The following is a 25,899-nucleotide window of genomic DNA, read 5'->3' on the forward strand; positions in this document are numbered from 1 at the left end:
AAACTCTCAGTAAACTAGGTATTGATGGAACGTATCTCAAAATAATCAGAGTTATTTATGACAAACCTACAGCCAATATCATACTGAATGGGCAAAAGCTGGAAGCATTCCCTTTGAAAACTGGCACAAGACAATGATGCCCTTTCTCACCACTCCTATTCAACGTAATATTGGAAGTTCTGGCCAGGGCAATCAGGCAAGAGAAAGAAATAAAGGGTATTGAAATAGGAAGAGAGGAAGTCAAATTGTCTCTGTTGGCAGATGACAGGATCGTATATTTAGAAAACCCCATCGTCTCAGCCCAAAATCTTTTTAAGCTGATAAGCAACTTTGGCAAAGTCTCAGGATACAAAATCAATGTGCAAAAATCACAAGTATTCCTCTACACCAGTAGACAAATAGAGAGCCAAATTATGAGTGAACTCCCATTCACAATTGCTACAAAGAGAATAAAATATCTAGGAATACAACTTACAAGGGATGTGAAAGACCTCTTCAAGGAGAACTACAAACCACTGCTCAAGGAAACAAGAGAGACACAAACAAATGGAAAAACATTCCACGCTCATGGATAGGAAGAATCGATATAGTGAAAATGGCCATACTGCCCAAAGTAATTCGTGGATTCAATGCTATCCCCATCAAGCTACCATCGACTTTCTTCACAGAATTGGGAAAAACTACTTTAAATTTTATTTGGAACCAAAAAAGAGCCCGTAGAGCCAAGACAATCCTAAGCAAAAAGAACAAAGCTGGAGGCATCACGCGACCCGACTTCAAACTAGAGTACAAGGCTACAGTAACCAAAACAGTATGGTACTGGTACCAAAACAGATATATAGACCAATGGAACAGAACAGAGGCCTCAGAAATCATGCCACACATCTACAACCATCTGATCTTTGAGAAACCTGAAAAAAATAAGCAATGGGGGAAGGATTTCCTATTTAATAAATTGTGTTGGGAAAACTGGCTAGCCATATGCAGAAAACTGAAATTGGACCCCTTCCTTACACATTATACAAAAATTTATTCAAGATGGATTAAAGACTTAAACATAAGACATAAAATCATAAAAACCCTAGAACAAAACCTAGGCAATACCACTCAGGACATAGGCATGGGCAAAGACTTCATGACTAAAACACCAAAAGCAATGGCAACAAAAGCCAAAATTGACAAATGGGATCTAACTAAACTAAAGAGCTTCTGCACAGCAAAAGAAACTTTCATCAGAGTGAACAAACAATCTATGGAATGGGAGAAAATTTTTGCAATTTAGCCACCTGACAAAGGGCTAATACCCAGAATCTACAAGGAACTTAAACAAATTTACAAGAAAAAAACAAACAAACCCATCCAAAAGTGGGCAAAGGATATGAACAGACACTTCTCAGAAGAAGACATTTATGTGACCCACAAACATATGAAAAAAAGGTCAACAACACTGGTCATTAGAGAAATCAAATCAAATCAAAACCACAATGAGAAATACCATCTCACACCTGTTAGAATGGCAATCATTAAAAAGTCAGGAAATGACAGATGTTGGAGAGGATGTGGAGAAACAGGAATGCTTTTATATTGTTGGTGGGATTGTAAATTAGTTCAACCATTGTGGAAGACATTGTGGTGATTCCTCAAGGATCTAGAACCAGAAATACCATTTGACTCAGCAATCCCATTACTGGGTATATACCCAAAGGATTATAAATCATTCTACTATAAACACACATGCACACGTATGTTTATTGCAGTGCTGTTCACAAATAGCAAAGACTTGGAACCAACCCAAATGCCCATGAATGATAGACTGGATAAAAACAATGTGGCACATATACACCATGGAATACTATCCAGCCATAAAAAAGGATGAGTTCATGTCCTTTGCAGGGACATGGATGAAGCTGGAAACCATCATTCTCAGCAAACTAACACAAGAATAGAAAACCAAACAATGCATGTTCTCACTCATAAGTGGGAGTTGAACAATGAGAACACATGGACACAGGGAGGAGAACATCACACACTGGGGACTGTTGGGGGGTGGGGGGTGCTAGGGGAGGGATAGCATTAGGAGAAATATCTAATATAGATGACGGGTTGATGGGTGCAGCAAACCACCATGGCACGTGTATACCTATGTAACCAACCTGCATGTTCTGCGCATGTATCCCAGAACTTAAAGTATAATACACATACACACACACATATATATATATGCTATAGAAATTACTTTGACATATACAATGGTTTGCTACTTTCATTATTCTCCACTATTCATTGTGTAGAGTGTATATATTCATAATTGATAAATTCAAATGTGCATAAATTTAAAATTTTTATGTAACTAGACTTATTTTCTATCTCCAGGCTCCAGTTCTAGTTAATGTAAGAAACAATATTGTCACTTCTAGACAAACATGGTCAAATAAAATTTTGGATTAAAAAAAGAAATAATTAAATGCAACATAAAATATCTTCCCTTAACACATAAGATACCTCCGTGAAATTGTTCCTTGCTTTCCCAATTAAATGTGTTTTACAAAACTAACACTCACATTTAAAACTGAAAACATAAAGCAAAACACTATATAGGCTGAATTTGAATTTACTCTAATGTTAGAAGTCCTTATTTCTCCCCTTTAAGAGAAATTAACATTTGAATATTTTAAACATTAAGGCCTTGCAAATCCTGACAGTGCATTAGGTGGTGGTGGGGGGTGGGGGGGGTGGGCGCGCCTGTGAATAATAGTGGATAAAACAGCTGAAAATGTATTTAACATAGCTTATAGTTTTATTTCACTTTACATCACATTCCTCTTTGGGGAAAGAAAAATACAGTTTCCCTCAGCTAGAAAAAAATTCATTCCAACTCAGAAGATTCAAACTTCAAATTCAGATTTGGTTTCAAATAACACTGATTGAATACCTGCTGTATATCAAACAGTGTCCTTGGGCTTTCACATATATGACCTTTCTTAGTTGAACTCTCTTGCTTTTTTTTTTTTTTTTTTTCTGGAGACGGATTCTTGCTCCGTCATCCAGGCTGGAGTGCAGTGGCGCTATCTTGGCTCTGTAACCTCTGCCTTCAGGGTTCAAGCAATCCTCCTGCCTCAGCCTCTTGAGTGGCTGGAATTACAAGTGTACGCCACCATGCCTGGCTAATTTTTGTATTTTTAGTGGAGACGGGGTTTCACCATGTTGGCCAGGCTGGTCTCGAACTCCTGACCTCGCGATCCACCCACATTGGCCTCCCAAAGTGCTGGGATTAGAGGCATGAGCCACTGTGCCGTGAGGATTAGCAAAGTGCACTCATGTTAAGTAAAAAATTTGTTTTATATTTATGCTGATTATATGAAGGTCATCATAGCTTAGATACAATCAAAACCCATGGGGAACAACTTTAGATTTCATTTTTCTCTTTTCTTACAAAAAAAGTAAATAGGTAAAATGGAAAATAGAAGACAACCTATCCTATCCTGGATGAGACACACACATATTTAAATTGAATTATAGACTTAACATTTAAGTAGGAATATATTTTTTTTTCTGAGAAACAAAGTCACAAAAACCAAAACTTTCAGAATCACCAAGTCTTGAAAATAGATTATGAAGCAGACTTTTTGGATGGTGCTTAATGACATCAGGCGACATTTAAATGCCACCTAGTGAGGAACACTGAAATTGCAGCTAAATTAAAATGACCTTTTATTTGCCTGGACAACAAAAATTTTCCATGATTTTGCTTTTTTGAAACAATGATAAGAAATTATTTTTTTAGGCAATAAGATACTAAGTTGTATCAACAAACTGCATGGGATATTTCCACAAGGAGAGGATTTTGTTCCCTGATCTAGTTTACGTGACATTTTCCCTCATGCTTGCTTTCTCTGAGCTGACTCTTCTTAAACTGACCTAGATGGTACCCTATTTCAACTGACTCAGAGTTCATTCAAAAATATGATATGGTGACATGGCTTCACTGACATGAAATCCAGGCACTCTCTCTACTCTTGCTCACATTCTTCCCTGCCCAAGGTTCCAGCGTGATTTTAGGATATCTTATGCCAACCCAGTGTGCCGTCACTTCTCAGAGATGTAGGGCCAACCAGCTATTCAACTACACTCCTATTCTTTTGCTTGACAGCCTCATGTGGCCAGATGATAGGCGAACAAAGCAATGCAAGCACTGCCTCCATGTCAACTCCATCATCAAATGGAAAGCGTATCTTGGTTTTGCTCAGGATCTTTGAAGAGAAAGGGACACAACAGGTACCACACACATAGGTAGTCAGCATTCATGGAACAGCCACCGTGGGCTGGGCTGCACCACACTGTCTTTCCATGTGTTATCTCTTTCTAGAGACTTCTTGAAAATTGGTAGGATTATCATATCATATGTTCTTGGAAACATCTGTTGACTATTTCTATACTTCATAGTAAAAAGTACAAGACTGCAATGGCATAAAGGCAAAAAAAAAAAGCATTATAACTGGCAGAAATAATTGAGGCAGATACTTTGTAATGTCTCAGATATGAAAACTGGTTATCTGGATATTTAGCAAAAAATACTGACTCTGTCAAATGAACAAACCTGGAACAAGAAATAGCTTCAAAATGGAAATATAGAAATCACAGTAAACATTGTTTAAAAAAATCAAATCCAAATTAAATATTGCCCCCATAGATATCACTAGAGCTTATTTCTTACAAACGCATCATTGAGCTAAATGTCAGGTCCTGTGTATAGGGGCCTTATCTAAGCTTTTTTGGGGTCATTATTCCTGTGTGTATTCCTTCTTTTTAGCTAAATCAAACTCAAAAACAGAAGTGCTGTTTCAATAACAACAAGGTTATAAGCCAATGAAGTAAAGTTAATGGTTTTCCATTGTCTCAGGATTTGCTATCCAAGTTATTCGTGTGTTCAGTGACCACAGGTAATCAGATGTCACGTGCAGCAGAAAATCAGGTTTTCAGCCACTGGGAAATACCAACGGATAGTATTGCAGACAATGGCAGTTACTCTAGGAGTTTTCCCACTGGTGTGTTGAAGTCTCGTTCCACTTTCCGCTCTACCAATCCAGCTTCAGATCAGCCTTACTCCATATGTATTTTCCTCCTCGCTTCAGAAACATCTTTTCATCAAATCCACTGAATTTTATAGCTTCTTCTACACCAACATCCAGGATGGACTTGGAAGGGTCCTTCCGTCCCTTTCTACAGTTCAGAAAGCGCATCTAGAAAATTCATAACAGAAACTGCTATATTTCCATGTGATGAATCCTGTAAAACTCAATCTAGACTATTAATCCCAAATAGCTTTTGATATTCCAGTCATGTCGACAGGTATCTTTTGAAATCTGTGGCTGATATTGAACCCCTTGGACCCCATCTCTCTACTCAACCAGCTCATTGTCTGGTGGGAGAGGCTGAGCTAAGCACAGTAGACACCTAAGCGCACAATAAACAGAATGATATGCACCCCGCATGGGCAGATGTAGTTCCACTGGGGGAAGGGGTAATCAGGAGAGGCTTCCCCCAAATGCTAACATCTGAATTATGTGTTGAGATTTTAAATTGGAGGGAATGGTATCATAAAAGCACAGAAGCGTGACATAGCATGATGTACTGGGGAAATGGAGGTAGAAGGTGTTTCTGGAATAGTAATGATGTGCATGCATCAGTGCATGCATGCATATATGTAAATATTAATAAAGGCTTGTTTTGAGAAACGGAGAGAGGATGAAAAGAAAGGTGCTGCTGAGGCAGGCAGGTGCCAGATCAAGAGGAGTCTTCCACGGCAGGTGCCAGATCAAGAAGAGTCTTCCATGACCTGCGAAGGCTCTTTGTTTTAATCTTATTCCATCCATTTTCATTTGTTTTAGTCTGTCCTATTCTACTCTGTAGGCAGAAACGATTTCTTCACACTCCTTACGACCTACACTGAGTGTTTCATAGGAGCTCAAGTAATACTTATTGAAGCAAAATGTTATTCAATTGGTAAAAGCAAATTTTGGTTCAATGATGTGTTTTCCAAATATGTTCGGACCAGCGAGTTTGTTGAGGGATGCTGGTCAAAATCACTAGACAATCATAATAATTTCCACTCCAAAAATAAATTGTTTGAATTTTCCTCTCTACCTTGGACCCAGAAACTGAATGTTTTCCTTATCACCTTTTCCCTTATGCTCTATTAAGAAAGCTTATATTGTTAAGAAATGAAATGGGTATAAACAATGATTGGTTAACTTGAAAATAACAAAATACCAGCTGGACATGGGGGCCCACACCTGGAATCCCAGCATCTGGGGAGGCCCAAGTGTTAGAGACCAGCATGGGCAACATGGCAAAATCCAATCTCTACAAAAAATACATAAAAATCTAGCTGGGTGTGGTAGTGCACATCTGTAGTACCAGCTACTTGGGAGGCTGAGGCAGAAGGATCACCTGAGCCCAGGAGGCTGAGGCTGCAGTGAGCCGAGATTGTGCCATTGCCCTCTAGCCTGGGTGACAGGAAAACCTATCTCAGAAAAAAAAAGAAAAGAAAGAAAGAAAAGCAAACATCAAAAGTGACAGTAAGCATTTCTCCAAAAAACAAATCCAATTTAAATATGGAATTCAAGGTTGTTGGAGCTCATTTCTTTAAAATATGTCTTCAAATGGAATTATTTGTCCTTTGCTAGGAAGAGTGGCAATGGTTATAGATCTAGAAAAAAAAAAAAGACAGAGGAAAGGGGAAAGTGATTTGTTTTTCAGTTTTGAGAAGGGTAGGTTTCCCTCTTCCTTTGGAAGGCAGTGGGGGTAGGAATAATATCAGTGGTGTTTGGAGCAGAAACATAAGCCTCTCCTTACAAAAGCCAAGGTTTATCAATCAGAAGACAAGCTGGCTGTGCCTGTTTTGTCCAAGATAATGAGAAGAGTGATATGGCCTTCCTCCAAAGTAGGCTGGATGCCCTATCTCAGGAGAGCCTCCAGCCCAGGACTACATAACAGATGACTCTGTTGTGTGTGATAACAGGTTCAGTGTGACATCCACGGATGCATAGTTATATGGCAGACAATATCATATGGTGCTCAGTGCAAATCAATGCTGGGACCTGGGTTGAAGCTTATTCTGTTCCAGTGTTTAGCTCCACATTTGACCCTGTGAAGTGAGGGCTCTGGCATAATCATAATCACTGACTATCAAACTGTGAAGTGCTAATTAAGAAGGACAAATAGGTACTAGATAGTTATGCTCATGGAACTCAACTCTGCCATTACTGCTAATTAATTAATTAAGTTTTAATTTTATAACTCATTGGAAATACTCACATATTCATCCAGAATAAGGTAGGAGTCTTTCATCTGCAAAGGAGAAGTTAATACAAATTTAGTTTCAGGTGCATTTCTCAGTATGTGAGCTCAATTGTCCACCTGTAGTGTTTGCATTGTATTGTTTTGGATCCAGCATTTCTCATTTCCCTTGAGTTGCCTTTGGCATGGCCCTCACAAGACAAGGCTCTGTTTGTGTGCATTCAGTTTTCAACAGATCACAGCAGGCCTGGATTCTCTGCTCTTTGCTGAAAAGGTCAAACATCAGAACCTTCATCCTGAAGGCTTCCCTGACATTGAACTCCAAGGCAATTTCCCCAACCCTTCACACTTTGGTAGAGCCCTTTTCTTCTTTACATGATATTTCCAATGACTGTGTCCACCATGTATCTAATTTCTCCCTTTTCAATGTATAAAGCAGAACTCTCTTTAATGCTATTTTTTGGAGCTAAAGGGTGGATTTACCTGAGGGTTTTATTATTACCCTAACATTACTTACAAATAGTTATGACTTCTATAGGTATAGAGAAGCTGTACCTGCACTGTTGATGGGAAGGTATTCCTTCTATACCTATTCTTGTAGATAGGGGTCTGTAAAATGTTTTCTGTAAAGGGCCAGATAGCAAACATTTTCTGCTTGGCAGGCCACACAGTCTGTCACAACTAATCAACTGTGCTTTGCAGCCCAAAATCCACCACAGACGATACGTAAGAAAAATAGCTTGGCTGAGCTCCACTGAAACTTAATTTATGGACCCAGAAAACCAGCTTTTATATAATGTTCACAGGTCACAAATATGATTCTTGTTTTGATGCTTTCCCTCATCAAGTCTTAACTTGCATCCTGTACTACAACAGGTGGCAGGCCAGACCCATCCCTGGGGCCAGCATTTGCCAACTCCTAGGAAGGGATGGGAGCAGACCTGCTATTGAATGTCTAGTGGGGTACCAGTAGCATCAGCATCATCTGGAAACTAGTTCAAGGTGCAGAGTGGTGGGCCAACCTCAGACCCACTGAGTAGAGGTCTGCCCTTTCACAAGATCCCAGGTGATTTGATGAAGTTTGAAACAAACTGGCTAAAAGGTTTGTGGGCTTTGGGGTCATCAAAATTCAGATTTTGCCCCTGATACAAGTCAGGTAAATGAGTACCTACCACTCGGCCTCTTGAGGTATACAATGGGGATGAAAAAACCTGGCTCATGAAGCATTAGTGAAAATGGCAATGAGTCAAAGGGTTAACAGTCCCTCTTACAAAGGAGGTACTCAACCAGATTTTCTTTGATGTCGTATTAACTATTAAGATGGAGTTTTAAAAAATCAAATAAAATAGTGCATAGAGGAAAACCTCCTCTACCCCTTTCTCTTCTTTTTGATGGTCATCCTGTCCTCCATTCTGGGATTTTCTTGTTCATGTTCACTTCAACATTACCTTTTAAATTTGAACCATTTACCTAGAGCCTCAGAAGTCTAAAGCATACGGAATGAATGTCTGCTCTTTGAGTTCCTAGCATTACTTAAGCATATGGGGTAGAGATTTTCCTGTATGTGTATTTTTGGATGGCAGATGGAGAAGCTGTTTTTAAAATAATAAAACTAATACTTAAGTTACAAAATTTTAAAGTTCAAAAAGTGATAAAGGTGAATAAAACTACTTATAATTCCACTGCTCCAAGAAAACCAAAGGAATATGTAGAGATACTTTTTTTTACACATTAGGATTAAACTTCAAATTAATTTTGCATACTGTTTTTTATCTGTACCTACTATTATATTATCAGAATTTCTCCTTGTCACTTAAAAATTTTTGGAATATGCTTGTTAGTCAGTGTAACATTTCATTCTGTGAACCTACAGACTTACTCATTCTCTGCATGCTGAATGACAGGCTATCTTTATTTTTTTTTGGTATTATTCTTTTTTTTTTTTGAGACGGAGTCTCGCTCTGTCGCCCAGGCTGGACTGCAGTGGGCGATCTCCGCTCACTGCAAGCTCCGCCTCCTGGGTTCATGCAATTCTCCCGCCTCAGCCTCTCGAGTAGCTGGGATTACAGGCGCCCGCAACCACGCCCAGCTAATTTTTTGTATTTTTAGTAGAGATGGGGTTTCACCGTGTTAGCAAGGATGGTCTCGATTTCCTGACCTCGTGATCCGCCCATCTCAGCCTCCCAAAGTGCTGGGATTACAGGCGTGAGCCACCGCGCCCGGCTGGTATTATTCTTAATACTGCAGTAACATATCTTTACATAAGTATTTCTCTAGTTCTGTGAATATTTCTCGTTTTAAGGTAGAATTTCTAAATTCAAATATGGGGCTATTTTAAAGGTTATAAAGTTAGCAATTCGTTTTCCAGGAAAGTTGCAATAATTAATACTCTTGCTAACAATATGAACTTGCCTCTCTTACTGCAACTTTATGCTTCATATTTTATTTTGTATTTCTTTGAATATAGACAATATCAAATGCTCTTAAAATGTTTATTCACCATCTGTTTTTTTTCTGTAAATTATCTATTTATGCCCATTGGATGTTTTGCTTTTTTTGGTGTTAACAGATTCTTATTGATTTAAATAACTTTATATATAATACTTTATTTTATGCAATTCAGTATATCATGTTAACATATTTCACTTTTAATTTTATGATATGTGTGACATATTTTTAATTTTATGGATTCAATTATACTATCATAATTTTTTTAAAGTTTGTATCTTTCATTAATAAGGAGGTTCCTTATTAATGGATTTTTTTTCCTGTAGCTTCTGAGAACACATTTTTAGATACCCAGCTTCTAGTAATACCTGAAGCTCCACAGTGTAGACATGTTTTGGCCAACCTTGTTTTATCGGTGTATGAAATTTGTGCTAATAGGATGGATCCAATTGTCATTACATTATAAAACTAAACGGGAAACATTTCTTCTACATTCTGTGCAACATAGCAAAATTATACATAGAGATTATTCAACTAAATAAAGTGATAATGTTGATATCAACAGAGTGGTGTTCGTTAGTTCTTTCTATGTTTAGGGGCTGTGTCATGCATGTATGACACATAGGGACATTATACTTATATGAATCATATAGCAAGAATATCTACATGAATCTATATACAGTTGTATCATCTGCAAAGTACCACTCTAACCATCGTGGATAGAGAAACTGAAGCTCTCTAAAGACCCTGCAGCTGGGAGGTGGCAGAGTCAATGGCAGCCCTCAGCCCTATCTGCCCTGACATGGCATTCCTCCCATTTCTCACCACCGAACCCTCTAAAATAACAATGTGTGGGGTCCTTGGCTGAGAGACTTCCCTTTTGGGAATCAATCTGAATGTATGATGACAAAGAAAACAACTTTTGCTTTATACAACCTTCTGGTTAGATTCAGGCACCAAGCAGGACACTTCTTTGTGGCGCTCCAAGAATCTTTCAAATTCTTCATCACCAATAACAAATCTTTCTGCTTCTCTTAGAGCATCTTCTCCACAATTCTCACCCTCAATTAAGAGGCACTGGAACACCTGAAAGGCAATGGTAGTGTTTGCTTTGCAGAGAGCTTTCCATCGTGTTTTCCCCCAAACCTCACTCCCCCTTTTCAAGCTTCATTTCTTCTGAGCAAAGAGACTCTATGAGCTGAGGAACATTCTAGAAAGATATTACTTTGGGGAAATGAAAGCTAGCCCTGAAATTTAGGAATATGGTGTCAGAAGCACAAACATTCTTAAAATATAAACTTTCAAAAACTTGTCTAGATTATGTTTGATTGAGTCATAAAATTTTCAGGCAACAAAATAATGGGTACTTATTGAAAAAATATCAACTATAAAAGAGCATAAAAATAAATCACGTGTAATCCCATAACCCAGAAAAACACATTTTAAAAACATTGTTTTCTCTGCTGATTTTTAATATATTCTTATGAAGGCCTCTAGCATATGTCTGTTTTTCATGTAATACCTAAGAACAGTTTTTCAAAATCATTAATATTCTCTTTCAACAGTCTTTTAAGTAAACAAATGTGTGTGTATGAGTGTGGACAGTGTATTATTCTATACATACTACCATCATTTGAAAATAAAAGTCAGTCCTAGAAAAGGCAAGAAGTGAAGAGACTTGCCCAAGGTGACAAAGGGTGACAGCCAACCCAACACAGAGGCAGTACAAACCCAGATCTAAAGGGTTTCCATGGAAAGGATGATTCTACACAGAATTTCACTAATATCATCGTCTGAACCACTCAGATGCCACTATAGTCAGATGAGAAGAAATTGTCAACACTTCATGTTGCCTTTTTTGCTCACTCTTTATTTTTCCTCTTCTTTTTTGCTCCTCGGTCTTTTGATATCTGCCTCCACTGGCCCCTGGTCATAGGATAATTTTGCTATTTGCTTTCATGGTGTCTTCCTTAATAGACTGTGAGCATCTTGGGAGGGGTTGTCACCCATCCTCATGCCCCACCAGGCTCAGGGTAAGGAGAGGCCTGGCAGGGAGGGAGTGCCCTTCCATGTAGGTTTGAATCATCAGCAGACTTGACTATCAAAGAAGACATACATCACAGGCATTTTTTTCCAGGGACTTTGACTCCAGAATCAGCCAGCTAGACTGGAAGGGCTTCTGCAGGAGAAAAGCAAGCCGTAGGAGCTGGAAGGGGAACAATATTGAGGGTGTGGGATTGGGCATAGGGGAGTAGAAGGAGCCCTCTCCTCCCATGCTGCTGGAGCAAGCCTACGGGTCACAACAAAGCCTCCCAGTGAGTAATCGCATGCTCACTGCTGTTGTCCCGGGGACACAGCTGGTGACACCTTCCAGCCCACAGCCTCACAGTGGAGGAGGCAGCCTCAGGAAACTAGGTTCTGAGTGCAACGTAAGATTGGACTAAGAACAGGCATCTGTTCCAGAAGCATCAATTTACATCAATTGGAAGCCTGCATACATCAATAATCTGGTTTTCCAAACAGGCAGAAACTAGCCTTCCACCAAAAGAGTCAGGATCTTGATGGCACATCTACAGTGAATCAGATGAATGGAAGCCAGTGTGGTAGTCAAAATATCTGAGAGAAAGGCCATGAGATAGGAGAAAACCAAGCTGTGGGGAAAAAATACTTACACATCTGAAAAAAGGACGCCAAAAGAGAACAATGAGGAAGACAGTAACAGGAAACACAGGGAAGAGGAGAGAGGTGGGTACAGGAGAGGGGCAGGCAGGAAAGTCAACATGTCTAAGGCAGCTTAGCCCTCCAGCTGGAGCCTCTGCCTTCCTCGTGGATCGTGTCCCTGTTTTTCCTATCAGACCTCTCTAGCTTTTCTCCAGTTCCTTCTAGACCTGGGAATGTGGCTGATAATTCATGTCCTTATATATGTAACCAAAAGTTCAAGTTCAACATACCTATTAACAATTTTTGAAAGTAGCATCTCCAGCTTCCCCTAACCCATTTCCACATATTACAGGACAGCTTCAGGAAAATGATAGAATATCCCTTTCCCTCTTCCCTAACTCTATTTGGAATGCTGACATGGGATTTAAAAAAACAGCCAAGGCAGCTTTGAAGGAAAAGCTGTTCTTTGTGCAGGCAAAGCCCTCTAGTCTGGATGTGCCTTTCTTCTTCAGGTCTTTGCCACCTACAAAAATTCTTTCCATTTTTCAGAGCATAGCCAAATGCTTCCTCCTATATGAAGCCTTCCACTTAAGCTCAGCCTGTTTTGCCATTTCACGATATGGCAGCACACATAGCTTTCTATCACGTGACTTTTCCCACATCTCTTTTTGTGTGTTTGTGCTAGCACTGAGCTCTACATCTTATCTTTCATTGCACCTGGACTGCTTGTTAGAAATACACGTTTGTGCAAGCCCTCCCTGCTATGCTTACCTTCACCACAGGCCCTGTTTCAGGGCAGCAGATATGAGGCCCAAGAAGCTGCTTTTTAAACAGCCTCCTGATTTGCTTCTGACGAGCAGTCAAAGGTAGAAAACTGGGATTTTAGTCATGTGTGTCTGCACAGAGTGGGAGCTGCATATGTGGAGTTGGCTTTTAGTAGCTGGTAGTGGGGCCAGCCCTAAAGCATGAATCTGGGAATAAAGGTCCCATTTTGCTACAACTTGGGGAAGACTTTAACCCTAATGTCTTCTAGAAATTCACTGCATCAGAATTTATGAGGAACCGGTATCTGTCCATCCATAAGCCAAGAGTTTTGAAAATAAATTTAGGCTTTCTATGAACATATTCTTCCAAACATTTCAAAGCACTGAGCATTTTTTTATGTTTATCCTCACAATATTTCCAAAGGAAATCATATCATGTTTTCAGAAAAGGGAAGTAAGGCAAAGAAAAGTATAGTTTTATGTCTAAGGCAAAGAAAAGTATAGTTTTAAGTCTAACAGAGCTGAAAGACCAAGGACCTGACTTCTGGACTGGCTTGCGAGGTCCAGAGTTCTCTTGTATCAGTATTGTTTTCAGTTTCATTGAAAAAAGTCATTCCTGAATGTTTTCTTGAAGGAAATCAGCAAAAGCGACCTTGTGTACTTACTTTCCAGCGGACAGGGTTTAGTGCTTTGATCTGTTCCGTCATGTCCTCTTCCACGTTGAAACGATTAATGACAGAATTTATCTTGAAAGCGACTCTATAATCCCTACACCACCTCCTCAGCTTTTGAAGGTTTTCCACATGGTTCTTCTTTCCTTGGCCACGGCCAATAAGGACATTGACTTCCTCGTCAAAGCTGTCACAGGAGATAGCGAGAATGTCCAAATACTCACCTGAGGGAAAATGATCATCTTTAAACTTTTCTATCCAAGGACCAAGCCCCTCGGGCTATTTAGATCTCTTGTGATAAAATATATCTTGTTTAAATTTTTAAAAAGACACTTTTCCTTATACCCACAAAACTCATTGAGATATGAATTTTACTTTCTTCTTGTGTCAAACCTGAAAAACTAAATATATATGTAAAATAATGATGCAAATACTTAGTTGATTATTTGAAAACTCTGCACATGTATGTGTGTGAGCACTTACTGATATATTTAAATGAGGTTTTTCATTTATTCCTGCATACAAATTATGTAATTTCTGAGGCAGGTAGATATATTTGGATGCCTCTAGACTTATTTATGAACAATTATAAATTTACTTCTTTTTCTTTCCATCACACAGATAAAATTGCTCCGTTGAAGATCCCTAGTATTTTTGCTAAGTTCATCAGCTTCTTCTGGACATCTTCTTGATAGTTGGGTCATCATCTAAGTATTTAGACACATTCTATGTGATGTCAGAGACAACTGTGTTAGATGCCAAGAAAACCAAGAGAAAGGGAAGCTGGTGTGGGAATAAAGTGTAAACAGACCCCTGCTTGCAGCATGGTATGTGAAGAGCTGTGACAGTGTGTCGTTTCGGGAGCACAGCAAGTGTTCACAATTACCTTTGCTTTGGTTTCTGTCACACTAGTTTCTACTCCACCTCTCTTCTTATCCCTCCAATTTCCTCTGCTCCTTCATGCTATCCACTTACCTCTTAAGTACAGGTATTCTCAATGGCTGAGTCACTCCTTGCAGTTGATTAAGTCTGAGTTTTCCTAGTTTTGTGACTTTTTAAGAGTCGACTCTTTTTCTTAAAATTACTTTCAAATTATAGAAGCTGGAAATTCCAAAAACTCTTTAAGCAACTATCCTCTAATATTATAAAAAGAGTCATTTTAACTCCTATTTTGGGCTAATTTTATTTTATCCATATGTAATATATGCCCTCAAAACATCTAGCATAAACTGGAGCCAGAATAAGGCAACTGTCCATAATTTAAAACAACTCAAAACGTTCTAAAAATCGATCTCAAATAAATTCCTAATGGCATATCACATTGTGAAAAGGCAAGTAACTGAGCACCTGATCTCCAAACAGACCAGAAATTAAGTTCAAAACCAAAAACATACAGCCTTATCAGTTATACTAAAGACAGACCTAGTTGATTTCCAAGTCATCTGAGGATCTGTAAGTCAATTGCTATATTCTGCCGCCTTTCCAACTTTTGCTATGTGTCCATGATAACTATCCTCCTGTCCTCAGCTTTTCCTTGCCAAAGCTCTTAGGAAGAGAGATTTAATGGAGCAGATCTGTTTGCTCAGTCCCTACATCTTTCCAGGAAAACCTGGAACCATGGTGGAATCTTGGCCAATCCCTGCATATATGGTGGCTACAATATTCTATATATCATTGGTGAGGTGTATAAACATGGAGCAATGGGGCATGTTGAATCAACTTGTCAAGACTTCTCAGGATTGTTTAACAAGATCCACAATTTCCTTGGTTGCATTGTTGGGGTCCTGAGTTTCAGTTCCAATAGCTGGTTACATAGCAGCATGTGCATAAATGACTAGCCCTGTATAAAACCTCAGACCCTAAGACTCAAATGGACCTTCCCGTGCAAAGACATTCCAACTATGTCCCTATAGTTCACTGCTAGAGAGAAAGTACAACCTATGAGGCCTGGGATGGAGAAGGACTCAGAGCCTGTGTCTGGACTCTCTGGACTCTGGTGATATATGTCTTTACCCTGCTGTTTCTGTTCTGTATCCTTTATTCTAATAAACCCTAGATGTGAGTATAGCTGGCTATTGAGTGTTGGAAGTCCTTCTAGCAAATTACCAAACTTGGAGAGGTAGTGGGGCTCTAAAACAGCTCTCTTCATCCACTCAAGCACATAGAGCCATCCCTGACCCATTAAGCCAGAGGTGGAAAATCAGCAGCTTATGGGCCAGATAGGGCATCTATAAACATTTGTTCCTCACAATGCCTAAAAATATTTCTAATTATTTTCAAATATTTATAATTGTAGATTTTTGATCTATGCTTAATAATTTGAGGATCATCCAAATTCTCTTGCTGCACAAAAATCAATGAAACCTCCTAGTTGGCTCTCCACTTATGCACTATAGGAATATGGCACGATGCTTCCCGTTCTCCACAGTCTTCGTGCTTTCCTATTGTCTCCATGCTGCTGACAGTGTCTTTTCTTATATGCTTCTAAATTCACTAATTTATACCACTTTCTCCCACAAGCCTGAGAGATTTGACCTGGACATGCAGTACTGTCCCTACTCTGCACACCACGAGGACATCCTGGACGGCTGATCTTGGAGGAAGGGCATTGGCTGGGTACCCACCAAGAAAACCCTGCCAGTTGGTCTCCATCACACTGCTTCCTCAGTTTCTCTTTTCTCTTTCTGAGTATGGTTCCCAAAGTTCACTTTTGAACCTCAGACCCCCTGTGTGACAAAGTGCCTCCCTTCACTACCATTTTGGTTTTACACACTTGTAGGCCCTTCCTAATTCACCTGCATCTGACACCTTGACTCTTCTCTACCTGCTTAACGCTTATCAGATGGACCCTCCAACCCACATCCACAGCGTCCCTCCCCCACAGTCCATGTCCGCACCATCACAGATGGGGTATCAGAGATGTCTCAGCAACATCCTCAACAGATTATAAATGCAGCTTCCCTTTGAAAGACTTCAAGGCTCCAACAGCTCATATAAACAAGAACAGAGAATTGTACTGTAACAGATTATACCTGTTTCCCAACATGACAGTCCATATAAGAAGAGCTAATGTTTTCCAAGCTCTTGCTAAGTTTTAAGAACTGCTACATGGACATGACACCTGCAGAAAACTGAACTGCGAGGAATCTCAGCAGCCTTAGAATTCAGCGGTTCTTAATCCTGGCTACATGGTGGAATCCCTTAGAGCCCTCCACTTTGGCTAATCCACACACCACGAGGTTCTGATAAAATTAGTCATGGATCCAGTCCAGTCCCAACAGAGATATTTTATTACAAAGCTGTCAAATGTGTTAATTTTCCTACCTAGTGTCTAAACTAAGGCCATAGATCTTGTATTTGCTAAATTGCAATGTACAAGATAGTCATCTCAGTAAAAGGTCTATTATCTAACTTGCCAAACTTGTTTACTGAGAGCCCTAAGGAACTAAAACTGCCATAACGCCGTGCGTGCACAGCTTGAAAAGCAATTAGAGTAAGCAAGATTAGCTTTTCCTCCCTTCCAGTTCCTCAGCAGGCCTGGCTGAAGGCCCAGGAGGGAAGGAAATATAAGAACCAACAATAAAAATAGCAATAGCAATAAGAAGAATGCCATCCCATGGAGCGCACCATAATTCTGGAACCACCTCTCCCGGATCAGGCTTCCATTGCTCACGATGCTCACGCTGGGCAGCTGCAACTCTACTTTGCAGAACCTCACCAACTTGCCCAGGTATTCTCCCCGGTCTTGAAGAAATGGCTCTCCACCTGAAAAGTTGATCTTCTCCATACCTGTGCAAGGTGATACATGAATTTTACCACTTCACAAATATACATTATTATTTTAATAGCAAAAGTAGTATTTTCTCAATGTAAAAAAAATAAATAAAACTTTCTCATTAATTTCCCCTCCCCTAACCCTAGTTCCCAACACCAATCCCACCCAATGGGAATAGTGTATGTTTAATTCGGGGTCTAAACAGGGATGCAGGGAACTGGTTACACAGATGAATAGAATTGCTCAGACACCAAAGGGTACAATGAGGCAGCACCAGGATTTGCAAAGCATAAAGCCACATGCCTGCCGTGTGGCGTGACTGTCCACGGGCCAGCTGCCAGCCTGGGAATGACACTCCTCCTGACTCTGCGTTTCCCATCCCCACTCCTTGTCCTGGATTCCGCATCGCCCGCCCTCTTGGGCTACTCCCTTATTTTGGAGAATCCCTTTACAAGCTTCCTGAAAAAAATGTAAAGCAGGAATTAAAGTGATGACTTGTATGCCTCAAAATGCATTGGTGATCAATTGTTTGTCCACGTATCACATTCTAGGTGAAGTCATTTTCACTCCGTTTTAAATGCTATTGTTCAGAGGCCTGATAACACCCTCGTTTGTACTCCTTTGTAAGGGCATGGCTTTTTCTCTCTCCAGAAGCTTTCTTCCTAATGTTTTGGAATTTCAAGACAGGGTGTCCTAGGAATCTCTCTCTATTCACTGTCTGGCCACTTGGAAGGCCTCAATCTCAAATCATAGCTCTTTATGTTATAAAGAAAAATCTTCTTTTACTATTTGCTTATTCGCACCTTATCTCAATTTTTACTTTTTCATCTTTCTGGAACTTCTATTACTGGAACATTGGAGTTTCTAAATGTAACCACTATTTTCTTATCATCATCTTCCTTCCTATGTCTATCCTGATTTTTTGGTCTCATTTTGGTAAGACTTTACCTTTTCGTCTTTCTATTAAGATTTTAATTTTAGAAACCCAATTTTTCGTTCCCCAGATGCTTCTATATTCTGACTATTCCTTTCCAGGCATTCTATTCTTGTTTCATGTATGCAATTCTTTCTCTTATCTCTCTGCAATTACTAGTTATAGATTTTTTTGGACGTTTTCTTCTTCCTACATCCTCTCTGTGTATTTGTTTTGGTGTCTGCCTCTTCTTTTGATGTTTTTATTTGTTCATTCAAATTTCAGTATGGCACAAAATAGCAGAATGGAATTTCTGTGATGAAGGGAGGGGCTGGTCCAAAAGAGGGTTTCACTACAGAGAGACAGAGAGGTAAACTGGTTTATTCATAGGAAAACCTCCAATTGCTAATATCCTTGGTCTTTACTCTGGGGTCATTTTGTTTTCTCAGAGAAGAAAACATGTCTCTTGAATGTGTTACACACCTGCCTGCCTGCATTTTAGGAGGATGGGGTCTATGCATTACACAACCACCTGCCTGCATTTTAGGAGGATGGGGTCTATGCATTACACACCTGCCTGCCTGCATTCTAGGAGGATGGGCTTGTGCATTATACACCCACCTGCCTGCCTTCTAGAAGGATGGATCTATGCGTTGCACACTTGCCTGCCTGCATTCTAGGAAGATGGACCTTTGCAACATACACCTGCCAGTCTGCATTCTAGAAGGATGGGCTTGTGCGTCATACACCTGCCTGCCTGCATTCTAGGAGAATGAACCTGTGCAAACCTCTTTCTTGTCTCTATTAATCTGTATCTGGCCTCACCATACATCACCCAAGGTAATATGGTTAAAGCTTTCAACCCTTACATAACCCATGGGGAAGGAATTATTATCTGGTTTTTAGTGCAAGAATTGAAGCCAAGAAAGGTTAAACAACTTGCAGAAGATCATAAGGCTAGAGAAAAGTAGAGCTAGGGTACATGCCTAGACTCCAAAGCCTAGAGTCTTTATAAGTAGAGAAGCCTCCAGGCTGGTGTGCCTGGAACAGTTTTGGTTTATGGTAGATGAAACAATATCTGTGAGTGAGTTTTAGTGCCCCCTTTCACTCTCAGATGTCTCTATGATTGGACAGTGAGGCATTATATCACCTCCCTATTTATAATCCATCATGCTGGGAGGCAGTTTGAGTGACACTCATTATAACCCGAAAACAAAACAAAACATAATTACCTAAGAAGTGTGGTGATGTGATGTAGTGGCAGATAAACTGGAGAAAGTAAGATAGGGTCCTGGCCAGTGGCACAAAACTGCTAGCAATTTTGAGGAGGATATTTAGAAGGGATGGAAGAATAACAAAAGGGAAGGAATAGAATTTAGAGGCATAATTAAGATCTTAGACAAGGAGTAATTTATTTACAATAGTGTTAACATACACGAGTGATCATATTACAGCCCAGATCTGATGCTCATGATTTTTAATGCTATTCAGTCTTTCTGAATAGAATTTCAAAACAGTTTAAAAGCCAGGAAAGTAAATAATATATGTTAGAAGCATCTTTAGCCAGAATAGTAAATTTTAATTTTAAATATAATATATAAAAATATATATTAAAATTTAAATTTCAATGTGAATTTAAACTTTTAATTACCACTGACAGAGCAAGAACACCATCATCTCAGACAAACACCACCACTTTAAGTTCCAGCTCCCTTTCTAGCCTCATGCATTTCAAGGAAATCACTTATCTTCTAACTACAAGCAGCCAGAAAGAGCAGACAGTAAAACACAGACAAGACAGCTTGAGCACAGAGGGAGGTTGAGGGGAAGTCTCTTAGGTAACTGCCAAACTTCACTCTCATACAATGGGTCCTAGTAAAACAGTGGGCCTAAATAAGCACATTAGTTTCTCTTTAGTGTTCTAAGATAGGGAAGCTAAAAGCAGATTCAGGGTGGGTATGCCTGCAGCTGCAGGAAGATGTACGGGAACAGACACACAACTCTCCCTCCCAGATAAGCACAACAAAGAGAAACAGAAGCAGTCAAAGTCTCTAATAAACTCTCCCACCCCAAATCCTTAAAACTCTTAGTCTGTAAGAGAGTGGGCTCTGACTTGACTCAGCCAGAAGCCCCTCTCAGGTTTGTTTTCTCTAAAATAAACCTGTCCTTGACTGTGGAGCCACCTTTTGTGTTTCTTTCCTCTTTCTTTAATTCTTACAACCAAAAAAATAGTTTTCCTCCATTATCTAGAAATCTCTCTTACAGGAAAATACAACCTACACTATCCTGTAAGCATTTCAATTCACTTTTGTTTTACTTACTTAAACTGAGAGGTTATTATAGAAAAGTATTAATTATAACTATTAATAATAATTTATCTTTTATGACAAAAATACATGAACATTCACTTGTTTGTGCCTTGTACCAACTTTTGAGATTGGTTTATCAGTTATCATTATTATCTAAAGATAATTTTAAAGATCATGGAACTGATACTCAGAAAAGCGAAATGTCTTGACAAATCTAGTAAATGTTAGAGCAGAAACTCAAACTCTGGCTTTCTGAATGAAAGTCGTAATTTCCCTCGACATATCTCCTTATTCACTCACTCATGCATTCATTCATTTATCTAAAACATTTCTTAAGCCTCTATTACTTTCTAGACATTCTGTCAGGCATGAAGACACACAGCAGGGTAAAATTCAACCTTGGAATGCAATTTCTTTGAGGAACCAGACATTAAAAAAAAAAAACTGAACAAAATAGTACATTTTAAAAAGCTGCAAGACATATTTGTACCAAGTGCTATAAGCTCATAAGTGAAAAGTAAAGGGCATAATTATGGCTGCAGAGGATCAAGGAGAATTCAAAGGAACTTTGAAAGTTCACCAACAAGATTTGAGGACAGACATTCTAGGAAGAGACAACAATATGCCCATCATTTTAACAATTTTGATGTTTGGAGAAAATGAGTGTGACAGGCTGTGTCTACAGCAGAGGGGACCCAAGCCATCAGGGTAGCAGAGGCTGAGAGCAACATTGAGCTTGCCAGGGGCCTTGACAACGATGCTCATAAGAAGGAGAGTTAGGAGTTAAATCACCAAAAGTACATTTTAAAATAAGATCAGGAGTTTTCAATGGGGCAAGCAGAGACAGCGAGTTGAATTACAGTAATCCTGGTGAGAAATGATAGGAATTTGAGTTAAGCCACACTGGGAATGGGAAGTCAGGTTCTCATTTGAGCAATCAGCTTTGGGTAACTAAGCCAATGTAATGTGGAGCAAAGAAGTCAGATCCAATATAGGACCCACTGTATGATTTCATTTATATAAAGTACAGGATCAGGCAAAATGAATCTGTGTGTGAGAAGTCCAGCAAGTGCTTACCAGGGTAGTGGCTGGAGTGCAGCATGCACTTCTGGCACTGGTGATGCTTTCTCTCTGAATCTGCAGGCTATTTACCTGGCTGTGATTGCTTTGTGAAATTCATCAGGGTGCACATCCAGAATATGTGTAATCTGGTGCATGTATGCTATGCTTTCGTTAAAAAGTTAAACAAGGAGGGAAAGAAGCTAGAGATGTTGCTGAAGTTACTAGTTGAGAAGGTACTCTAGGAAAGACAGGAAGACAAGGACGGAAGGAAGAACAGATCTGGAGTGGAAGATATTGCATTTGAAGGTCACGTGCTGAGTTCTCTCCAAGATGCTGCCAGTTACTAACGTGGTGATGCTCAGTAAGCATTCTTGAAGGCTAAGTCCTTGACATATTTGTTAAAAAAATTTTAGGGTTTCCTATTAAAAGAATATACACAAACTCAAATATAAGATTCAACTACTGCTATTTTTATGTCAAAGTTTTTGTTTTTGTTTCCAACTTTTCTAATTATTAATAACTGTTTCTGGAAAACCCAAATTTGTTAGTGTTGTGGGCAAACTCAGAAAGTAGTACAAACTTCCCAAACCGCCTCTTTCCAAACACCAAGTGTAATAGGGACCTGCCCTTTGCATAGACCCCTTCTTGCTTCCAAATGGTAGGACGGACAGGTTTACTCCACAAATCCCCTGTTCCAGCTCAATTCTGTGATTTAGGAAGGACTAGGTGCCCACTCCAAAATTCACGGAATTATTTTCTCATAGGACAACATGCTCACCGTGCAATGGTAAATGGTGACCTCAAGTTTTGGAGAAGCTCTCCAGCTTGTGCGTGCCCCCAGCCCCTTCTCGCCTTACCCCACTGCCCAGTGGTTGAGAATCCTGATTTCTGTCTAGGACCATGTACTCACCAGCTTCCTTAAGCAAAAGCAATCCTCTCTTTGCTTCCTCAAGGGGCAGCACAAAGGATGTTTTGGCTGTGTGGAAACAGAAGCCACATTTGTAGTTGCACTGGCGAGTGAAGTGATAGTTGACGCTGGTTGGGGTGGTGGGCAGAGGAGGGTCCTCTTCCTCCTCTTTGGTCTCATCTGGCCCTCTCAGGACCAGCTGCTGCTTTGTCCTCTTGGTAGCTAGCAGCCAGAAGGTTGCCCTCAGCCAGCAGAACAGCGGGACCAGGCTCCTCCACAGAGAGCTCAGAGGTTGCCTGAACACACTCAAGAGCTTCCCAGCAAAAGCAGCAGGTGTGAGCACCCACATTGTGGCAGATGCCTGGAGCAGAGCAGTCCCTGTATGCCAGGGACTCTCTTTATATAGGGATGGAAATCAGCAGTCTCTGAGCAACCTGTCACTGGGGAGCAGGACACACCTTCTTTCACTAACACTCAGCTGAGTTAGAGTTTCGATTTTTCCACACATGAAACTGAAAGTTGAAACAGGGCCAAGACTGAAGACTAGAGATCGGGGCGAGCATTCCTGGTTTCTCTGCTCACGGCTGCCTCAGTCCACTTGTATTATAACAGTCTCTCTAGCTTGATGTAGTTACAGATGAGGATAGCAGTCTCTATCAATATCTAGCTCTCTGTCTGATAGAGATAGACAAGGTGCATTAATCAGCACACTTTGTACTTGTTGCATTGCTTTCTCTTGACATAGCCAAGTAACAGTTTTTGCTCCATCATGGTGAAGGGGTTTCTTTTTAAAGGCAAATAATAAACAGACTGATTGGCTGGTGGAGGATGAGTACAGGATCATTCACCTCAAGACCCCTTTCAGATCACAGTAAAAAGGCATGGAACAAAATTGAATTTAGGTCTTATTCCATCAGCTATTCAGCCTAATTTATGCAAGGTGACAGTGTTAAAATTTAGATATTTACATCTTCCTATATTTTGATATCACTTTTTATAGATGTTTTTAGTTAGAGGAAATCCAATGCTTTTCTAAGATGCTTCCTAATTGGTGAGAATTACTGCGACACATCATTTATTTATCTTTACAGTTTTTTTAGAAAGCCTTGTTGACCTTTTTACTGAAATCTTCCTTTTAGCCCTCTTTCATCAGAACTGTGTGTAAGTGTGTGGTCTTGTGCTTTCGTGACACCTGTAGGAAGTTGGAAGAGTCCTAGTAGCTGAACTTCCAGAGCCACAAATCATGTAGCTGGGTGTAAGCTACATGATTTTGAGTAAGCGACTTTGTTTCTCTGGATTTCCATTTCTTCATCAGCAAAGCAACGTATCTCATGCGATTTTTGTGCAGAGTAAAACTGCTAATTTTTGTGAAGAATTCAGAATAGTGCCTGGCAAACTTTAAGTGTTCAGTTAGGGTTAGCTCCTGTTATTCTGATACTGTCATATTCTGAATAGAAACAGAAATGATTTATTTTACTTAAAAAAATTAAATATGTTTAACTTAACATTTAACATCTGCAAAATTGTATGCTTAATGATTACCAAATATTCAACAGTAGATATGTCTCAGGTCCTTGAAATCTCAGCCCAAAGTTTCTTAAACTCTCATGCCATGGTCTTGCACAATTGAAAACCACTTTTGGCTAGATCTCACTTCTTCATAAACATGTGATCATGAGAGGCATACAGGCACCTGTTAAATTTGAATCAAATTCTTTTGGGTTAACTTGGTTCCCCTTTCTGGCTGGAGCAACCTTTGAAGTCTCAAAGGTTAGGTCAGCACGATCCTAGTGGGGGTCTCTTGCAGGCATCTGTTAAAATAGGCTAGGAAAATCTTAAAGAGGAGCCCAATGCTTAGCCCAAACATAAGGAGGATCAAGACTTGTAGGGTGGCATGCAGAAGGAACCCTACTGCAGGGGAAGCCGGCTGGAAATATCTGGAGATCAGAAACTTAACCTAGAAGGTCCAGCCAGGAGGCTTTTTGAAGCTGTTTTTCAGAGATTTGGCTAGCCTTAAGATCTTAGATGTTTCAAATTCAACCTGCCTGGAAGTATTTACCCTGCAGAAAGTGGCAGCAACAGCACAAACATCACTCTGTGCAGGGAGGAGATAGTCTAAAGCAATGTGTTTGTCTAGGACCACACGAGCAAGGGAGTCTATGGACCTCTGTTGCACCCTGATGGCCTGGGTGGTAGAGCAGGCAATCCTGCGAACAGTTCAGGAAGGGTTTCTGATCATTTATGAATTCCAAGCAGAATCTAGTTTAAATTGGGACCAGAAAAACCTTCCTAATCTAGCTCCTTCTAGGGTTAACCCTTCTAGATGAAGTATATCCTTGAGAGTATCCACAACTATTATCTTCATAATCTGAGGGATTATCATGAGTGTTGGATTATAGCTGTTAGAGAACAGGGCAGGTAGTGTTGGGGATAACTGAATAGATGGGAATTTGGGTAAAAGATATTTCCGTGGCCAAATCTCCTGGTGAGGATAACTCAAGCATTATTTCTCCTTTCTGGGAGAATAAAATATGGGCCTGGAATGTTTCTAAGAAGTCCCTGCCTAGGAAGTGTATGGAAGCCCAAAGGAAAAACAACTGCCCGTGAGGGGTACTAGTTGGAAAAGAATAGGTGAAGATTAGGAACCATCATAGGTTGGTTGGCTACCCCAACCATCTGGATGAATTCAGAACTCCAGGGAGGGTCCATGGAAAGCATGCTGGGGTTAAGGATGGACAGAGTAGCCCCAGTGTTGACCAGAGCTCTGATGAGTTTTCTCCAATCTTAATACCTAATTCCCCTAGTTGAATAATTCGAGTAGGGGAAATGTCCCGAGAGGCTCTATAGTTTTGCTTGAGGGAAGAGGGCTGGTAAACTTTATCAGGATTTAACTGTATCCAGATATTGTAGGAAATTAGGAGAACTCAGGATCCAGTCCAGTCTACAGGTAGAAAACCAGAACTTGAAAACAGTGCATAGGGCTTTAACCTAAAGTAGGTGCACGTTAGTTTTTCTTAAGAACATGACTTTTTCTCTCCACATTAATCATACAGGAACTTTCAGGTTTTAGAACCTCTAGAGGCTAGGAAG

At 39.9% G+C, this 25,899-nt stretch overlaps 1 protein-coding gene across 1 annotated transcript; it reads right to left on the reverse strand.

The window, feature by feature from the left end:
• Positions 1-5,075: 5,075 nt before the first annotated feature.
• Positions 5,076-23,158, reverse strand: RSAD2 (radical S-adenosyl methionine domain containing 2). The gene is made up of 6 exons (NM_001279645.1): positions 22,813-23,158; positions 17,471-17,632; positions 13,838-14,067; positions 10,684-10,833; positions 7,318-7,350; positions 5,076-5,240 (listed from the first exon to the last, which is right to left on the reverse strand). The coding sequence occupies exons 1-6, from the start codon at positions 23,156-23,158 to the stop codon at positions 5,076-5,078; spliced, it is 1,086 nt and encodes a 361-aa protein (NP_001266574.1).
• Positions 23,159-25,899: the final 2,741 nt, after the last annotated feature.

This window comes from Gorilla gorilla, chromosome 12, assembly GCF_029281585.2.
Source record: "Gorilla gorilla gorilla isolate KB3781 chromosome 12, NHGRI_mGorGor1-v2.1_pri, whole genome shotgun sequence".
Lineage (NCBI taxonomy): Eukaryota > Metazoa > Chordata > Mammalia > Primates > Hominidae > Gorilla > Gorilla gorilla.